This window comes from Pseudopodoces humilis, chromosome 2, assembly GCF_049639895.1.
Source record: "Pseudopodoces humilis isolate 2021_Gansu_Grassland_sample_001 chromosome 2, ASM4963989v1, whole genome shotgun sequence".
NCBI classification, from domain to species: Eukaryota; Metazoa; Chordata; class Aves; order Passeriformes; family Paridae; genus Pseudopodoces; species Pseudopodoces humilis.
The window spans coordinates 65,070,799-65,089,000 of NC_142201.1; the positions used below are offsets into that span (position 1 = coordinate 65,070,799).

Genomic DNA, 18,202 nt, shown 5'->3' on the forward strand with positions numbered 1-18,202 from the left:
AGCTCTGTACAAGCGATTATCAGACAAGTGTGTGGTCCTAGCTGAGTCACAAATGTAGGAAAAAGTATTTAAAAAGTTGAGCGTTACCATCAGTTTTCCCACTTGATAGTATTTCCCCATCTAAACAATACATATAAGCTTATTCAAGTTAAGTATAAGCCAGCGGTGGTCGAAATATTTAGGTGGCATTTAATATAACAAAAAAGCATCCTGAAGAACCTACACCACTGATTTTTATGCACCTGATACCCAACGGCCTTTGTGACTTTAAAACCCCACACTTCAGCACCAGCTGAGAAACAAGTCTGACATCTCTCTTAGATCGATACTTTCCTACCGCAGGAAAAAATTTATTTTCCTGGAATCTTCTGGTATAGCTGTAAGCTTCTACAATTTACGTCCGAGCTGAAAACAAACGGAGTTTGCTCTGGCAAACAGGAAGAAGCGCGAGCTATGGGACGGCCCTACGCTTCTTCGTTTTTCCCTGGCCGTCTGACAGAACCCGGCTTTCCAGGGAAGCCCCTACTCCCAGGGACCACGGGGCACCCGTGGGCGGCCCGGCCGAGGCCCCGCCGCCACCCGCCTCACCTCGGCCCGCGGGCCGCCCCCCGCGGCCGCCGCCCCGCCGGCCCCCAGGGCCTGGTCGCTCTTCTTGCGCTTGTATTTGTCCTTATAGATCTTGTTGCGGTGCCGCTTGCACATCCAGGGCTTGCGCTGCTTCACCACCTGCGTGGTGGTCTCGCTGCAGCCCTCGTACGTGCAGCTCTTGCACTCGCCGCCCGCCGCCGCTTCGCCGCTCGCAGCCCCCGCCGCCGCCACCTCCTCCTCCTCCAGCTCCTCCAGGCTGGCCGTGCTCTCGCCGCCCGCCGCCTCGGCCTCCTCCTCCGCCACCTCGACCTCGCCGGCGGGCCCCAGCTCGTAGAACACCATGAGGCCGCCACTAGCGGAGGGCGGCAGCTGCGTGTCGGCGCTCGGCTGCAGCACCACCCCCGCCGCCGCCCCCTCGCCGCCGCCGGGCTGCATCACAAGCAGCGTCAACTGCCGCTGCGGCGGCGGCGACGAGGAGGAGGAAGAAGAAGCGGCGGAGGCGGGAGGGGCGGCGGGGCTGCCCCGCAGAGCGGCGGTACCCGGCCCGGCCGGTCCCTGAGCGCGCCGCTCCCGCGCCTCCGCCCGCGCGCACTGCGCAGGCGCCCCGGCCGCGCTCGGGGGAGGGGCCCCGGTAATGGTGGCCCCGCCCCCGGGGCGCTGTGAGGGACGGTGGGGCCTGGCTGTACCGGCACCGCTGGCGGGAAGCCTCTGTGGCCCTGTTAGAGCCACCAGTGTGGTTTGGCCTCGGGCGATAGATGTTCGTGATTGAAAGGAGCGATGGGAGTCAGAGGGGAGCCTGCAAGCAGTCAGAAAGTTTTATTAGTGTTGCACGCTTGGCATGGGAATTGGTTCCGAAGTCCCTGACCTACTGTGTAAGCCCACGGTGGTGGGTTTTGGATAAAGGGGCAGGGTGAAAGGAAAGAGAGAAAAGATGAATTAAAGAGGGAGTGAGGGGTCAGAGAGAGGAAAAGAAAAGAAAAAAGAAAATTAAAAAAGGAGGGAAAAGAGAAGAGGAAAAAGAGGTGCTGCCCAGGCTTGGAGGGGGGTACCTTTTCGTAGACAAGTTTCTCTATTTCTGTGCAAATTAATTATCATGTGCAGGCTGTTCTTTCAGATCTTTTGGGAAATAGCTCAGAGGACTTTGAGGGACTTGGATGGTCTTGATCTCCTCCCACAGTCCATGCCCACATCTGGCCCTCATTCCTGTGCTTGTGTAATACTGCGTTGTGCTCATCTCCAGGAACTACAACAAGGCTGTTTGTCCTGGAAAAGTGCTACCCTCCCTCCACATGGCCCCCGTCTCCAACCACATTTTGTTCTTTCTCACAGAGTGTTAACAGCAGCAATCCTTGTCTGTTAGTGCAAACAATCCTTGGTTGGCTCTGTGGCTAGCCAGCTATCGTTTGAGACATACGCATTATCTTCTGGGGTTCTACACCCCATCAGCCTGCTCAGCCTACTGTGGTTATGTGATGACTGTCTAGACCCAAGCTTTCCTGCCACTGATCATCCCAAGTGCTGTCTCTAGGCTGTACTTGTATCCTTGCTCTTCATCCACTGTCACTTGAGAGTGCACATACAGGGATGCAGTTTGGTTTCACCCACTTAGCCTTTTTGTTGCCTCTAGTGACAGCCCATGTGCTATCAGAACGCTACTCCTTGCCCTTTCTTCCTTTGGGTATCAATTCTCTCCTTGGGTTACTTCTTCGTGGCTGCGGAGAAGTCCCACTGACTTCCATCTCCTTGATCACCTGCTACTGGCCCCCTTTATTAGTCTTACCTCCTTACTTTCCATGGGTTCTTGCCTTTCTCATTGCACACAGCAGTTCACCCCTTATTAAAGAACACTGCTGACTCCATTTATTCCCTGGCAATTACTGCAGCTCCCTTTTCCTGTCACTAAGATAAATGATTATGCTGTTTGCAGTTGTAGCTATTCTGTTTCACCCTCGATCTTGTCATAATACACTTCTCTCTCATTTGTCAAAATAGTTAATGATTGGTATAGTCCTAGAAAAATTGCAGTGAACTGAGTAAGTGTCCTCATTGCCCTTGACCAAACAGTCATGGGCGAGATGTTCTCCAGCTCCGGGGTTTAAACTGGAGTTGGAATTACAGACTATTTTTGTCTGTGAAGACTTACTTTCCCCACATCTGCTTCAGTGGCCTTCATCTCTGTTACAGCCATGCTGTGACAACTTGACAGAACTTTTCTTTAGGACTCAGCCTTGATCTGTGTCAGTAGTGAAACATACAAGAATTACACATAGCCTTGTTTTCCTCCTGCTTCTTAACTATTTTGATGTCATCACAAGATGTTTGGGGTTTTTTTCATCCTGTATGTCCATTGAAATAATTTTAGTTTATTTGTTTTGCTTTAAATGCATCTTGGAAGGATGTCTTCCTAAAATTATAAGTTCTCCTGACATTAAGATAAAAGTCCAAAGTAATAATGAATCAAAATAAATCACATTTTTCTCCAGCCAGATGCCCTGCATGCATACACACATAACCAGTTAAAAGAAGCAGGAATCTGATAACCTTTAAATTCCAGGAAGAAGAGTTGTTTGGGCCCTTCATCCACTTCTGTGAAGCCCCACTGAGACAGCAGGGTTTGGCATGGGCCAGTCTGACCAGCAGACCAAAGCAGTTAAAGGCTACATGAGAAAATTGTTCACGGAGTTAAGGTTGCTAACCAAATGCTCTGCTGGAAACTCCCTCTCTTGTAGAACAAGTCGAATTCTACCTTAGACACTCTTGTAACACATGGGGATTTCATTGGAGACTATGCCTGGAAGCATACCTCAACTGCATGGTTCTCATTTTCCTCCTCTGAAGAACAAAGAGCAATAAAACGACGCAGAAAAGTAACAGTACATTACAAAGATATTGGAAGGGTTAATTAATTAGCAAATCAATTTGCTATTTATTAAGTCTATTACTGTACTGGAATGTGAAGCATTATCCATTTTTATTTTTTTTTTACCCCAGAACCTTGTAATTGGCTTGCTTGAGGGCATAGAAACATACACAGGTAGTAAATTAGTGACAGCCTAAGTCCTTCTTAAAAAGCTGCCACTGCTGTTTTCTTCTTTTCTGCCTGGTTTGCTCAGAAAAGAGAAACACTCTGATGGAAAAGAAATCAAACATAGTTGTTTCCTTGGGCTTCTGTAAATCTGTTGGAAAAGGAAGGTTATGTTTGGAAAATTTTATCAGCAATCTGTCCATCATTGCTATCCAGCCAGGTGCAGTTGCATCATGTTTTGTATTCCCAGGTGCAATTAAAAGGAGAAAACAAATACAATTACTGAAATGTAATAAATTCATTTGCCCTTAGGCTGACATCTCTAAATAAATATTTAAATATATTATCTGATTTTCTGCTGTCTCTTCATTTGTGTTGGTGAAATAGTTAATTTTAATGTTCTAGATTTCTGTGCTAGTTCTTAACATCCAGTTCTTAATTGTCTCAGAATCAACATTTTAAAAAACAGATACAGGTTAAGATTCAGAAAGGTAATAATTGTTGAAGAAGCTGATTTGTCCTGCTTACAAACCAAGATAGTACTAATGATTATAGCTGAAGTAATATTTTCAAATTGTTACTTTAACATGCTTCCATAAGAGATGAATGAATTTTGTTAATATCTTTCTGTGTGTCTCTCTGTCTATATATCATCTACACAGAAGAGCATTTGCCTTTATCATGTGCTGTAAGAGCACAGGCCATACTAAGAACTTCTGTGAGACATGAGACTCTGAAATTCATACATCCAGTGTTGTGATATCCCTACAAACATAATCTAAATGCAAAGTATCTTGAAACCTTATTGCTATTGGTTATTTGTCATAAAATTAACAGCTTGTGTCAAGGAGAGCATTTAAAACAGAAATGAGTGGTACTTGAAAGATAAACAGGAACGAATGAAGATTGCTGGAGGAAGCTGAGAACTAATCATTTTTAAAATACATCTCTTTAGAAACACATCATTTGATGAGGGAATCCAAATGCAAGTGTATAGTCAAGAGAGATTTTTCTGTTTTGTTGTACTTTGTACTGCTTAGCCAACTCCCCATTTATTCTTCCTGCTTGCTCTTGATGTTCAAGCCAAATTGCACAATGATACAGTCATGGAAAGATTGAAAAGCTCAGCAGTCTGAAAACAAATATGCCCTTAAAGGAAGGTGAAGCTCAGTGATCAATGTGCTCAGTGATACAAATGCCCAGGTGCCAATGAGTGCTGAAGTCTTACCACAAATAGCAAGGCAAAGGAGTTTAAGCTACTGTAATCATTCTGTTAAAGCTTGCTTTTCAGATAAGTGTACAAAAATTTTATGCCTATTTCATCAAATCTTTTAAACATCTCTCTTTGCACTGTTCAAGTGTACAAAGTCAGTGTAATCAGAAACTCATTTAGCTTTATGAATTACAGACAAATTTATTTTTGCAATCATGGAAATAAAAAATAAAGAAATAAGAAATAAAAAAAAAATAACTAAATGGAAGTTTGGTTTCCATTATGATATGTATTCTGGTTTTAGTATATGTGTGACAAAAATGGCCATTAGAAATAGGTTTCTTTCCCCAGGTCCCTCTCATTTTACATGGTTACCTTTGACCCATGACAACAGATAAATTAAATAAGTATGCTGGAAGAAAATACTCCATATGTTTACACAAAATTAGACATATATAAATCACCTTTTTTTAATAAAATTAACAATCACAGTATAATAAAACCAGTCAGAAATAGACATGAATAAAAGTGTGCAGGAGAGGTGTTAGACTGTACCTCGGACCTCACACTGAACAATTTTTAACCCCTGTTCTCTCCACAGCTTTACTTACTGGAACACTACTAAACTTCAAAACAGTGTTTCTTTGATGTTCTTTAAAATTTCTGAACTGCAGAAACCTTAACAGCAGCCCATTTTGTTAGTGTAGGTGATTTCCATTCACAATGAATGGATCATGTTTATTGCTTTTAGCCTCTGGGTAGGATCAGTGTCATTCTGGATGTTTTCCCCCCTTGCAGAGCCAAGATCCTTGGACATGTCATGAGCTGTCTCCTAGTCAATGTGAGTTGTTATATATGCCTTTGTGGTATGGAACAGTGAGCACTTTGGCAGGGTCAGCATTGCTAATTCTAATTATTACCGTTTTACAGGTTGATTCCCTCTCAATCTAAATCAATAAATTCAGACCTACTTCAAAGTAATATTTCTCTCCTTATAGTCAAGAAACTTCAGGTATCAGAAAATTGCTTACCGTAGAAGAAGTAGGTATAATAATTATCCTTAATGAAGCAGTAAATATAAAAAATGAGATAAATTTGCAAAAATGTAAAAAGAAAAGCAGTGAGCTCAGTTTTAGACTATGGAACATTCTCTTTCAGTAGAAGTAGGGAGAGCCTTGCTTATTAATTAAGAAAGTTAAAACTAGATGGAAGCAAAGCTCTAGATAAGGGAAACAATCCTTTCCTGGCAGGGAAATATGTCAGATTAGCTGCTCTGTCCATTGCCAGCAGCTGTGGCTGCCAAATACAAGCAACTCATACCTGTGTCTGAACTTCAGCATCTTTTCCTTCCTATCTTACAACAACTGCTGACACTGATCATGTGTTCTGGCTTTCGTGCCATGTTAATAGAATCACAGAACAGTTTGTGTTGGAAGGGACCTTACAAATCATCTACTTCAAACTTCCTGCCATGGATAGAGATACCTTCTTCTAGATCAGGTTGCTCAAAACCCCATCCAGTCTTGGCCTTGAACACTTCCAGGGATGGGGCATCCACAAGTTCTTTGGTCAACCTGTGCCAGTATCTCACCACCTTTATGTTGGGAAACTCAGAGCTGGAGGCAGCACTTTAGGTGGGGTCCCACAAGAGTGGAGTAGAGGGGTAGAATTCCCTCCCTTGACCTGATGGCCAACCCCCTTTTGGTGCAACCCAGGATATGATTGACTTTCTGGGCTGTGTGCAAACACTGCCAGGTCCTGTTGAGCTTCTCACCAGCAACTCTTTTTCATGATCTAAGGGAATCACACCTTGGGGTCACTCACCAACTTATTCACAGGTTATGTTCTGAGTAATCTTTTATCACTTTAATCAAGCAGTGAAGTATCTTCTGTATAGCTCTCATAAGTATGCTTTGCATGTCATTTCAAGCAAAAGTTGGAAGATTTACTTCTGGCATAGTTATCTGGACAGCAAAATTTATATTTTCTATTTTTGGCTTAATGCCACACATTTCTCACATAAAAGTGTTATCAAAAGTATCTAGTTTTTCTGAAAGATGTATTTCACACTTGAGAATCCCCGTAGTGGAAAGGGTGCCTCTAACCTATTCACAGGATTTTCTTTCTTGATCTAGAGCTATTTTTGCATACTTTTCTAGCATTTTATTAAAGCTGTGAAATAGCAACTTTATCCCTTCTTTTACCTTTTTAGGCTTTTCTGTTTTGTTTTTCAATATCAAGTTTGTGTGTGTGTGTGGGGGGGGGTGTTTTTTGATTTTCTCTGTTTAAGCCACCATTCTTTAAAGAGCAAGAAAATCACAATCACTGTCTTCTTTGTAATGCAGTGATGTAGAGGGCACCCACAAAGCGAGGGGCAGAGGCATAGAGTGTTCCTGACACAGGGAAGTCAAGATGCCCTGGTTTATGAAATTGCATAGTAAGAACTCTCAGTAAATAAGATTTGTTGGGTCCTCATTTATATGCTTTCCTAGCCCACTCTTCCTTTATAGAAAGTCAGGGAGAAAAGGGTCCAATTCATGGCATGTCAAATCTTTTGTTATATTCTGCTCAATAACTTATTCCTGTTCTCTTTTAAATCCTTGGCAAGTACAGGCAGATACAAAGGAAGTTAGTTCATAAGTAGAGAGTTTATTATGATCAGATTCAGACTATCAGAGACTGGAAGGAATTAATTTTTGCAGGATAGTGGGGAAGGAGTTATCATGGTACAGGACAGAAGCATGGCTTGATCCTCAGTAAATCACATATCTGTGCCTAAGAAGCTATTTATTCTCTCTTTTCTCAGACTGACATGACAAGATTTTATTTAGGTACAGGAATAACATTTTCTAGACAAGTGTGCTGTCTTTGTACTGTGTGCATACAGCTATTCTGCCTTTCATCTTGGCAAACAAGAACATGTCTAATTTGGACCTGAATGCTGGCTCTGAAGCATCCATGAGCAACAGCCTTTTGGAACACCCTTGGGGACCCATCTGTTTCCAAAGCCATTCTATTAAAGCTGGATGTTTAAACAGTTTAATTTTGGAGGAGTCAGGACCCAGACTTCCAACTACATCAAACTGGTTCCAAGTACAGGAGCCTGAAACCAGCTTTCAGGGAGCTCAAAAGGGATTCATTAGTGGGCCATTAGCACACAGCTTAGTCATTATTTTATAGCTTCTAATTACAATTGCCTTTTTTCTCTTTCAGAGATCTAGAGAAAGTTCCTTGGTTAGTTATCAGATGCCCTGGGACAGCTACTTCACATGAAACATTTTTCTCAAACATTGAGTTTCTTGGTCCTGTCATGCAACACCACCTCAAGCATTCGTATTGATCTACAGTCATTTTAGCATTCTGGCACTTCAGCTACATATACCTGATGCATGTATTTCTGTAGACATGTCACACACTTGTACTTAAGTATCAAAATTTCTAGGCAAAAGAGCTCTTCCATGTATTTTTACTGAAGGTTTTTGTGAACCCATAAGTCCCTGGTGTCACCATTTGGCTGAGGCACACCTGTTTCTACATAATTTTTTATGTATTCCTGTCAGAAGGATAAATGTTGTAATCCACAGGCTGAACTTCTCCCAGCTGGGGTGAGTGGCTTGTATTATTCAGGAGACACAAACCTTGTCCAGATCCTCGTTATTGTTCTAGAACTACCTATTGGCATACAGGAAAATAGAAGTTAGTTTGGTGACTGCAGACTTAATAGTTATGTTGAGAAATGCTACTGGTTGCATATTCTGGTATGGGAATATTAGTGAAGATTATGTCCCTTTGTACATTGGAGATGGTCAACTTCAGGTACAGAATTTTTCAAAGAAGTGTCAGATGTTCATGGAGCTTTGTAAAGGAGTTACTGTGTTACAGATCTCAGAGGAGACAATTTCCTTAAAGAAGCAGGGAACAATTTTCTCCTTTGAGCTATGCCACCCCAACTGCTGCAGATTTTCTGTAATTCTGTTCAGTACAGGAAAATGGAAGTGCTGGGGCTGCAGTGATGGAATTCTGTGTAATGTTTTTTATAAGCTGAAAATAGACAATAAACATTATTAATGGTATGGAGTGACTTGCAGAAAAAGTAGGATTCCTCACCTCCCAAGGGCCACAAGTAATGTCCTAGAGGAGAAAATGTTGAGTCTGCAAGTCTACCTTAGGAAGCAGAGAGATTCATGGATAACTGTATGGGAAACATGGGAAAAGTGCTGAGGGTTCTGGCATATTAAATATTGAGAGAAGTAAGGCCAAGTCCTCCATGAGGACTTTATATGTGTAATTGTAAAGTTTGTTTTGTGTTCTAAATAGATGGCAGCTTGTAGGCTTATTGAATTGTTAGCATTCATCATCATTTTTTGCGCTTTGTGAAGAGTCTCATAGTGGTCTGTGTCACACAATCTGTTGTAGTGTGAATAGTGTTTGGAGGGGAAAAATGTGCAATCTAGACATTTCTGTCCACTGCTCTCAATTTCCTAGACCTGTGCATCCTATATAGAGCTGGGCATTTAAATTATTGAAAGCAGAGTAGGAAGCATATAATGCAATTTGAATATTCAAACCATCAAGACATTTTATTTAGTTCCCCATATATTGACATAAGGATAATTTTGATTTATCCTCTTTTCAACAGAATTATGTACATAAAAAATTCACGCCACTTCTAAATGTTCCTCTTTATATTGCAACTCTTGTACAATCCTTATATTGCAACTGTTGAATGATTCTTTGTAATAAAGAAAATGGTTGCCATGGTATTATTTTCTTATTATAAATTATTCTTCACACAACAGCTTTAGTGTAGAGTCTTACTCCAAGTAATTTTTAAAAGTTGACTAAGGACCAGGTAATTCTTGCTCAACTGCTTTTTCTCAATAAAGAATTATAATTCATGTTTAGAAACATGTCAGAATCTCAAAACTGTAAATTTATTCCTCTTTGCTTCTTCTTGGCACTGACACTTGATCAAGAGTCCTCTTTTTTTTAAATACTGAAATGATGAGGACCAGTAGTTTTGGACCAGTGCTCTGAGGATAAAACTAATTGATATTCTGCAGTGTAAGGAGTACACAGATCCAGATTTTGGACTTGATTAGTGGTGATGAAAAATGCCAATGCTGTGTTTTATATAACAAACACAAGTTGGAAGTTTAAATAATTTTGCTCCCCTGAAACTGCCTGTATTGCAAAAGATTTTTAGATGCAGAGAATCTAGATGTTACAGTCTGCCCTTTTTCTCTTTTAAATAGACACTAGTGTGAGGAATGGCTAATTGCAAAATGCAGCTCTGATTTAAAGCCTTAACAGCCACATTAAAATCAGTAAGAACAAAGTCAGCCTTGCCAATTTCCACACAGTTGCACAAAAACCACTCAAAGCTGAATTTGTATCTACAAGCTCTTTAATTGTTGACAGTTTTTTCCACAACTCAAGCCATACTCCCAAGAAAGTCTTTTGCTTTAACTTACTCAAGCAATGTCTGGAAGATCCATCTTTCTCATGGAAATAAAAGAAAAAGAAGCACTAAAACAAAAACAGGTCACCATTCCTGACTGCAGTGGGATTCCCAAAGGCTAATAACTTATTTCACTGTGTTTAGTCCTAGTTTCCCCATGACCTTGTATGTTTCCCCCTGACCAGATGTTTGCAATTATATGACCAATTGCAACTGAGTTTGGCCTATTTCCACCGTCAAGTCAAGCATAAGACTTGAGCTTGTATATAGTATCCTTAATTTTTTGGTAGCTTGCTGACAGGCAAGACAACCAGCATGACTTTGTGTATTAATGTAATCAGCAAGAATTGCTCTTTAACCCATGTCTAGCCTTGTTGGTCTTATCTGCTTCTTGACTCCCACATAATAAAGTGATTGTACTTAAAGTAATATCTTTCAGGCATGTCCCAGTCAGGCAAATCACACAACTTTTGATCTTTCATCAGTTTATAAAAAATACATCATCCTATTACATTAAAAGCATAGGATACCAAGGGAGGGTTTAGACTGCCAGTGCTAAGACATTTTAACACCTTCTAAAAATTAGAGATAGTAATTTACTTACATGAGGGATACTAAGTGCCAGATTATGATAAAGAAAAATTAATCACAGAGTAGAAAATAAGGGAGCCAGCAATCAAGACTAATTGCAGTCACTGCAGAAAAAAAATTACCCTAAACAGTAATTATGAAAATATATGCTACACATAAGGATAGACATCATGTGTATAGGAGTTAACTTTGAAACAGGAAAAAAATGTGAACAAAATAGTTTAGAAAAAAACCAGAAAATAATTGATTTAAAAGAAGATTTTATCAGATGGTTAAAAAAGACAGTTCCAGTCTATCAGAAGGGACAGCTTTGGCTAAGAGCCAATCTTGGCCCAGTAATGAAGCCAGGGCAGGCCTTGGGAACATTAAATTATATGTAATGAAAAATAGGTAAAGAGGCGTATGTGATCATGAAATGTAGAAAAATGTTAGCATCACATAGGAAATATGAGAAGCTGAATATTTTTGGAAAATGTATTCTTCCTAGGCCTGCTATTAAATGAAGATGATAAAGTTATTATGAAGGAAAAAAAACCCAGAGGCTTAATAAATATTTCTGTTAATTCATTGAAAATATACCATGATTTTTCTAGAATAAGAAGAAATTAAAAGTGTTTTCCAGTTCTCTAGCAACTCAGGGGGATATTGAACATCTGCAAAATAAAAATTTTGTCTACAAAAGTCTACAGTCCTGTATAATTTGTACCCAGAAATCTGAGGAACTGGTTGAAATTCCCTTCTACTAAATCTTGGATTACCATAGCTGTTCCAAGAGGCAGGAAGACTACCAATGCTGCAGCAGTATTCCAAAGACAGGGATGATGTCTCAAAGCAATATATACTGGGTATCCTGATGTAAGTCACACATATATAAATTTTCAGTAGTGAAGACTAGACATGAATTATAACAGTTAAAGAGTTGGATATCAAATACAGAATAAGTGCCCATGAAGTTTCTTTTTAATTGGAAATACCAACTTTAAGGTTGAGTCTGGTTTTGTTTTTGTTTTTTAATTGTATTTTTAAGATAGTGTGCATTAGTTTGAGAAAAGTAGAAAATGTAAGATGTTAAGGCTTTGTTAAGTAATCTGACATTATATCAGTGCACTCAGATTAATATCAGTATTGTATACAAACAGTAAAGGAACAGTAAGAAAATAGGGTGGAAAGTGATTTTTAAACAGATTCCAGTCATGAATTGTCCACACAATTATCACACAATTGTCCACACAAGTTATGACAAGGTTCATAACTGAATATGAGCATCTGTAGCAGGATTTTACATAGACTAGTAGTAATCCTAAAATTTTCAACATTTGAATTAATTATGTGAAAGTAAATACAAAGAAATTTTAAGACTGTATGAAGATATATGGTATGGTAAATTACAATGAGGCTGCTGCCAACCTCAAAACGTGTACTTTGCCACAGTAAAAATTAAGAACATGAAATTCAGACCAAGCTTACAGAATGGTGAACTTTTATTGCAAGAACACTGTTCTGAAAATCATTTGAAGGTCACAATATGCAGGAATTTCACTAAACACTTACTGTGATGTTCAGGTAAAAATGTGACTTTCAATACACTTAGGGAGACAAGTTCATTTTCATTTACAACACTGGTGAAACTTCATTATGAAATAAGACTAAACAAGTTACATGAGCTTTTCTGTTTTAAAACTAATTTATAGAAATTTAATATATACAAAAAAAAATCAAACAAAACCCAACTCCCCCCCCTTCACACCCTTTACAGCAGAGATTTAATGGCAGCAATGACTTCAGAGTGATATATAAGTTCACACACACCAAAAAATCACAAAAAAAACAACAAAAAAAACCAACCTGACACATGATACAACATCAGTATCAGTAGGTTATATAATATAAGTATAACCTCAGGAGAAAAAAACCCCCAAAAACAACAAAAACCAACCAACCAAAAATCCTCCACCATTTTCTGGAAACTAAAGTAATACAGATTCAAATGGGACATTAGGAACAAATTTTTAAGAGTGAAGCTGATAGAAGAGTGATAGATTCTCCAGCTTTCTGTTTTTTGGATTCAAGCCTAGCTAAATTGATGGAAAATGTGTATAGCCAAACACAAGATAGCACTAGCAAAAAAAAAGATAGCAATAAAAGGGGAGCTGTGTGATACATCTGTGAAATAGTCTGTGAAATACTGGAGATTCAAATCAGATGATCTAATACCCATTTCTCATGGTAAACTCTGTAAACCTCCTTCAGTCAACTATAGGTACCATAAATTTTACTTTTGATAGTACTCAGCTTATTTATATCAAAAGACCATATTAGCTCAATCATATTAGCTAGAACAGGTTGCTAAAACTGCTATTTAAGTGTACTGGCCAAACCAAATCTAGTGAGAAGATGTTCTGCAGAGATTTCTTTTCCTTTCACTCTATTCTTGGAAAGAAACACTCCTTTCTTATGTAAAGTCGTGTTTTCCTTACTGTAGTGAAGGAGAAACTTGTATTCTTTTCCACCTCTTCCCTTATATTTCCTCTGTAGTTGTTCCCTATACTCACTCACAGGAATTCCCTTTATCAGGACAATGGTCAGCACCGCTACCTGTGCTGTGTTTGTCTCTAGATCATTGAGAGAAGAGATGGGATATTGACTCCTGGGTATTTCCTTAGCTGTGGACACAGGCTCCATGGTTTTGTAGCAGTAATGCTCTTCTGTGCAACTACTGGGGCTTTCCACAAGGTTTTTAAATTTCTTTGCATTGGACAGCAATTTGGGAATTTGTATCTGCTCTTGTATGAACTAGATGGAGCAAAGCATAGCTCATGTCAGACAATGGTGCTACTTCACATTTCAAAAGAGGCCCAGCAAAGAAAGATCTGGTAACTTTGTGTATAACCAATTATATATCTGAAACAGTCCAACCTGAATGATCTTGTAAAGAGGAACATTTTCTTACAGAGAAGTTGCTCCTGTAGTGACTTTCCAGCAAGCTGAGACCACACCAATATGGTCAGGATGAGGGACAGGTTTTGTAGATTATGAGAGAAAAATAGAAGAAACAGGCAAAATTTCTGTCTCTATCTTTCCTAAGATCCAGGCAACCCCACAATGCTGCTAGTTCTGGCAGCCCTTGCCATGAAAGGACAAAGCAATCTCACAGCAGAGGTTACTTTCTAAAGCTTTTTATACTTTGAGTTCCATTTTCTCCTAAGATAGCATTTCATCTTGCTCGTTCCGTGTGTATGCCAGTAGACAGGCTTCCCAGCAGAAAGGCTTGGCTGAGGGGTTTAGAGCTGGCAGGAATCAGGAAGTGCAATGTACATTGACAAAATTCTCTGTACCATGCAGAGTGTCATTTCTACTTTTCAAAGCCATTCTGTGACCTCTGGCCCAGGGGAAAGAAATTGGACAAAATTCTAATTCTGAATATTCTTGGCCTGGGTTTTCCCATTAAAGGCTCTGTATGAAAGCTAATTATTTTCTAGTCCCACTATCTGATAACAGTCCATACTGATAGCCTTTTAAAGAAATTAATAAGTTCCAAAATTAAAGATTAAAAGCTTCTAGCTTGAGAAAAAACTGTTTTTGCAGCTCTAGCTGTGAATGTTTGAGGTTATTTGCAGAAAAGACACCTGTACTTCACAGAGAAGAGAGAAAGAGGAGAGGGATGAGGTATGATCTGTCAAGAAAAATTTATTGAAAAGAAAATGTGTTAGGTTCCTATTCTCATGTGAGTGAGGTATGTTTTACCTACTGGATAATGTTCTGTCTGGTACTTACCCAGAAATTCCTGTGACACAGAGACTGTCTCTGCCATTTGCCGTGCTGCACCTACCAAAAGTCCCAGAATGATCAACTGACTTTGCCAAGAATCATCACAAGAAAATGACATAAGCTAAAATTATCTAAATAAGCTAAAAGCCTGTTAAACAGGCTAAATAAGTTAAAGCCAAAGACGTACAGGTGAAAACCTCTTTGTTAAATGCCTGAATGAAAAAAAAATCCAAAGAAATCACCCTTTCTTTTTGCTCTCAAAACACAATAATCAAAGAATCAATTAGATAAATCAAAATGTGATAATAAGAAGGGACCATTTCTCTCCTGCTGAGTAGAGTTTGCTTGTCTCAGAGATTGTGGTGTCAGGAAGTAAACCACAGTGCAGTAAGGAAGGAGGGCCATTCACAGCCCCTGTATGACCAGAAACTCCACCAAGGATAATTTCATCCAGTAGGATTCGTTTCCTTTCTTTGCAAAGTCTAGAGAGCTATTACTGAAATAGCAAACTCTAGTCTTGATTTGAAATTAACTTATTTTCTTGATTCAAAGATAAGGGATTTAGATTTGTCTACAGACAACTTCATGGGATTCTCCAGGAAATGAAAATGTTTCAAATTTCCTGAGAGAGGGATGCCTGACAGTGCGAATGTCACATGATTCTGGTGGAGCTGTGATAGGTTAATTTGGTGAATCTAAATGGAGAATGATATGTGAACCAGTGAATGTACTTTTAAGACTTTTACTTTTTTTCCCCATTTTCTCCACAACAGATCTGTTCCATAGATAAGACCCAAGAACTGGAAATGTCCCTTCAGCATCAGCATCTCTGAATGGCTTCAGTAAATCAAGCTGAACGTGGTACTAAAAATGTTGTGGATCACCCATACCTAGTTTTTAATTAGTCCTCTCTCCTTAAGCATCTTTTTCCTTTTTTGGTCATTCTCAAAATACACATTTTTTCAAATGTGCCTTTTCCCAGTTTTCTTATGTGTGCTGAAAAAGTACCTCTAGATCTCTGATAGCACTTCTGGTTTTGTTATCATTCATGCTAACCTGTCTCTGTTCTTTACATATTCATTTTCTTGTTTTCCTGATTAAAATTCTGCCTGTCATGATTCAAATTTCAAACCCTCATTACTTGTCAAAGCCATGAATATTCTGAGAAGAAGCCTCCTCACAGTGCAGTTTTCCGAATAGTGCCTTGTGTTTGTGTTGACTCCAACCAAATCTTTATGGAAAACACTGAACTAAAATAATTACTTTAGTATTCAAAACCTTTTGCTGAATCAAAATTAAATCCATCTCGACCATTGTAATTATAAAATATGGAAGCATTTCCTCCTAAAAACAAACCTTGGAATTGCTGGAGGCACCTCCTGGGATGGTAGCTAACAGTGTCAGGGGGCAGCAGCCTCACAAGCCAGGTAATTAAAGCTCCTTAGGACACTGTCCTCTCTGAGAACTGTAGAGTCTTAATCTGAATCTCCTTCTGGTCCAGTGAGTCTTGAAATACTACTCAAATGCTGGTCCCTTGGAAATGTCATAGCCCTTCCAGAGAACCATAAATGCTGTCAAGGAAATCAATGAGGTTAATCAAAACTTTATTTCTAATAAAACCTCTCATTTAAGACAATTCCTCAGGGATCAGCAAGAAGCATGAGTTATGAGCATATGTATGACTTCTTTGCACTTCTGGCATCTTTGCTGCTCTTGCATTTGTTCATTGCTGCTAAGGAATAATCTGGGCTATTCTCTTATTATTTTTCTAATATTTTTCCATTTTTTTTTTGTTTGCAAGTGAAAAACAGCTAGTGTATTAAAAATTATTAACACAGCAATGTCAAACAAAACAGAAAATAACATGCACAGTGTGCCTCTTGGAGGTGCTCAGTACAGTTCTGGTTGTATTTCAAGGGTGATGACAAAACTGGAAGAGGTACAGAGATAAGGGATAAGGACCATCAAAGGTATGGAACTGCTATATAATAAATAGACAAGTTGAACAGACTGGCTGAGAGATAACTGAGAGTAGAAAGATCTGTGAAAACAAGTGGCTAGAAAAGACAATTATAATTTTTTATTATAAACTGTTTCATCCAATACAAAAGCAACCTTCAAATTAAGCAAGCAGATGACTATATAAAAGCAAACAAAAGAGGTAAATTTTCATACAATATTCAATCAAAATTGAAAACTGTGAAAAGTCTCCCTGCAGAAAGGTGTGATTGCTCTAAGTTTACATAATTCAAAGAGTGACTGGACAATTTCATGAAAGAGAACTTCAGCCAAAGTAAAACGCGAGCCTATTGTGTTATGTGCAGTGGTACTGTACATAACAGTGTACAACATACGTTTAAAATATCCATTGTGTACACCACAAATGTATTAAACAATTGCATAATGCAGTTCTAATATACATAGTGACAATATCTCTGGCTCAGGAAGTCCTCAACTGATTATTTGCTGGATGATTGCCACGAGAACATTTGGAGGAAGCACTACTGTGAGAGTACTGTTCTTACGGCCTTCATCAAGTATGCTAACTGTTGTTCTCCTGGGGATTGTTGTTTTCTTCCTTTCCTTCCTTTTTTTTCTTCTCAAGAGAAAACTAGCCTTACTGAATTCAGTGCCACAATCTGCTCCATAAAGTGTTTCACCAAACATCCCTTAACTAGGGAATATTACCATCTGTTCCTGGCACTTTTGAAGTTTGGCTGCTGTCATGTGCACAGGATTGACTAAAATGTTGCTGCACTCCTCTGGATGGTGCTTTTGTCAGTGAATGGGAGAAAAGGGATTAAAGAAGGGAGGTACTGGGATTTCCTCGGGCCTTGCCTATCACTGCCCTTGTACCCAGATTCTGTGATTTCCAAAAGCACCAGTCCTATTACCAGTTATTGGATATTGACAGTGACTTATGATCCATACTTCTGGGGAAAGGACAGTTATTGCCAAGAGGAACATGGCTACATTGAGGCCAAATGTGCCACATATCAAGTGTTACCTGTGACAAACAGTACAGTAACACCTTTGGAAGGCTGCATCCTGGGCTAGCTGGACCCTTCTGACTCTTCTGGCCAATTTCATATTCTTAAATAACATGAGGAAAATATTTGTTCTGATCATAATACAGTTTCTTCTTAAGCTGACTCTTTCATAGTAGCATTTTTAGATTTCATTGAGACTAATAGCTAAATATCCTAGTGAATATGAGGTTTATGAGACAAGTATCTTGAAAAGGCTGCTGTGTTGGTTTGGAGAGGGCATTGTAGTTATTGTAGACAGCAGCTTGCAGCCTGTCTGGCCATGATTCCCTATCCATTTACAGCTGGATCAGCAAGGAATACGCTCCAGACTTGTGTCTGTAAACTAGGCTTGAGTCCACAGCTCCAGATCCACAGCAGGAGACTTGATTGAGTCCCAGGGGTCCTGCATTAGCCACAATCAGAGTAATCAGTGGCGCTCACTGTAGCTTAAAAAAATTTAACATAATGTCAGTTCCTAGACTTTTTCCTTTTTTTTTTTTTTTTTTTTTTTCTTTTCAGAAATTGGA

The 18,202-nt window shown here is 39.4% G+C and overlaps 1 protein-coding gene across 1 annotated transcript in view; it reads right to left on the bottom strand.

Annotated features, from left to right (window-relative positions):
- The window catches only part of RFXAP (regulatory factor X associated protein), a 56,057-nt gene that overhangs the window by 16,287 nt on the left and 21,568 nt on the right, over positions 1-18,202 (bottom strand). The window contains exon 2 of the mRNA XM_088051296.1: positions 589-1,384. Within this exon, the coding sequence (XP_087907422.1) occupies positions 589-1,384 (796 nt within the window). The remainder of the gene's footprint in view (positions 1-588; positions 1,385-18,202) is intronic.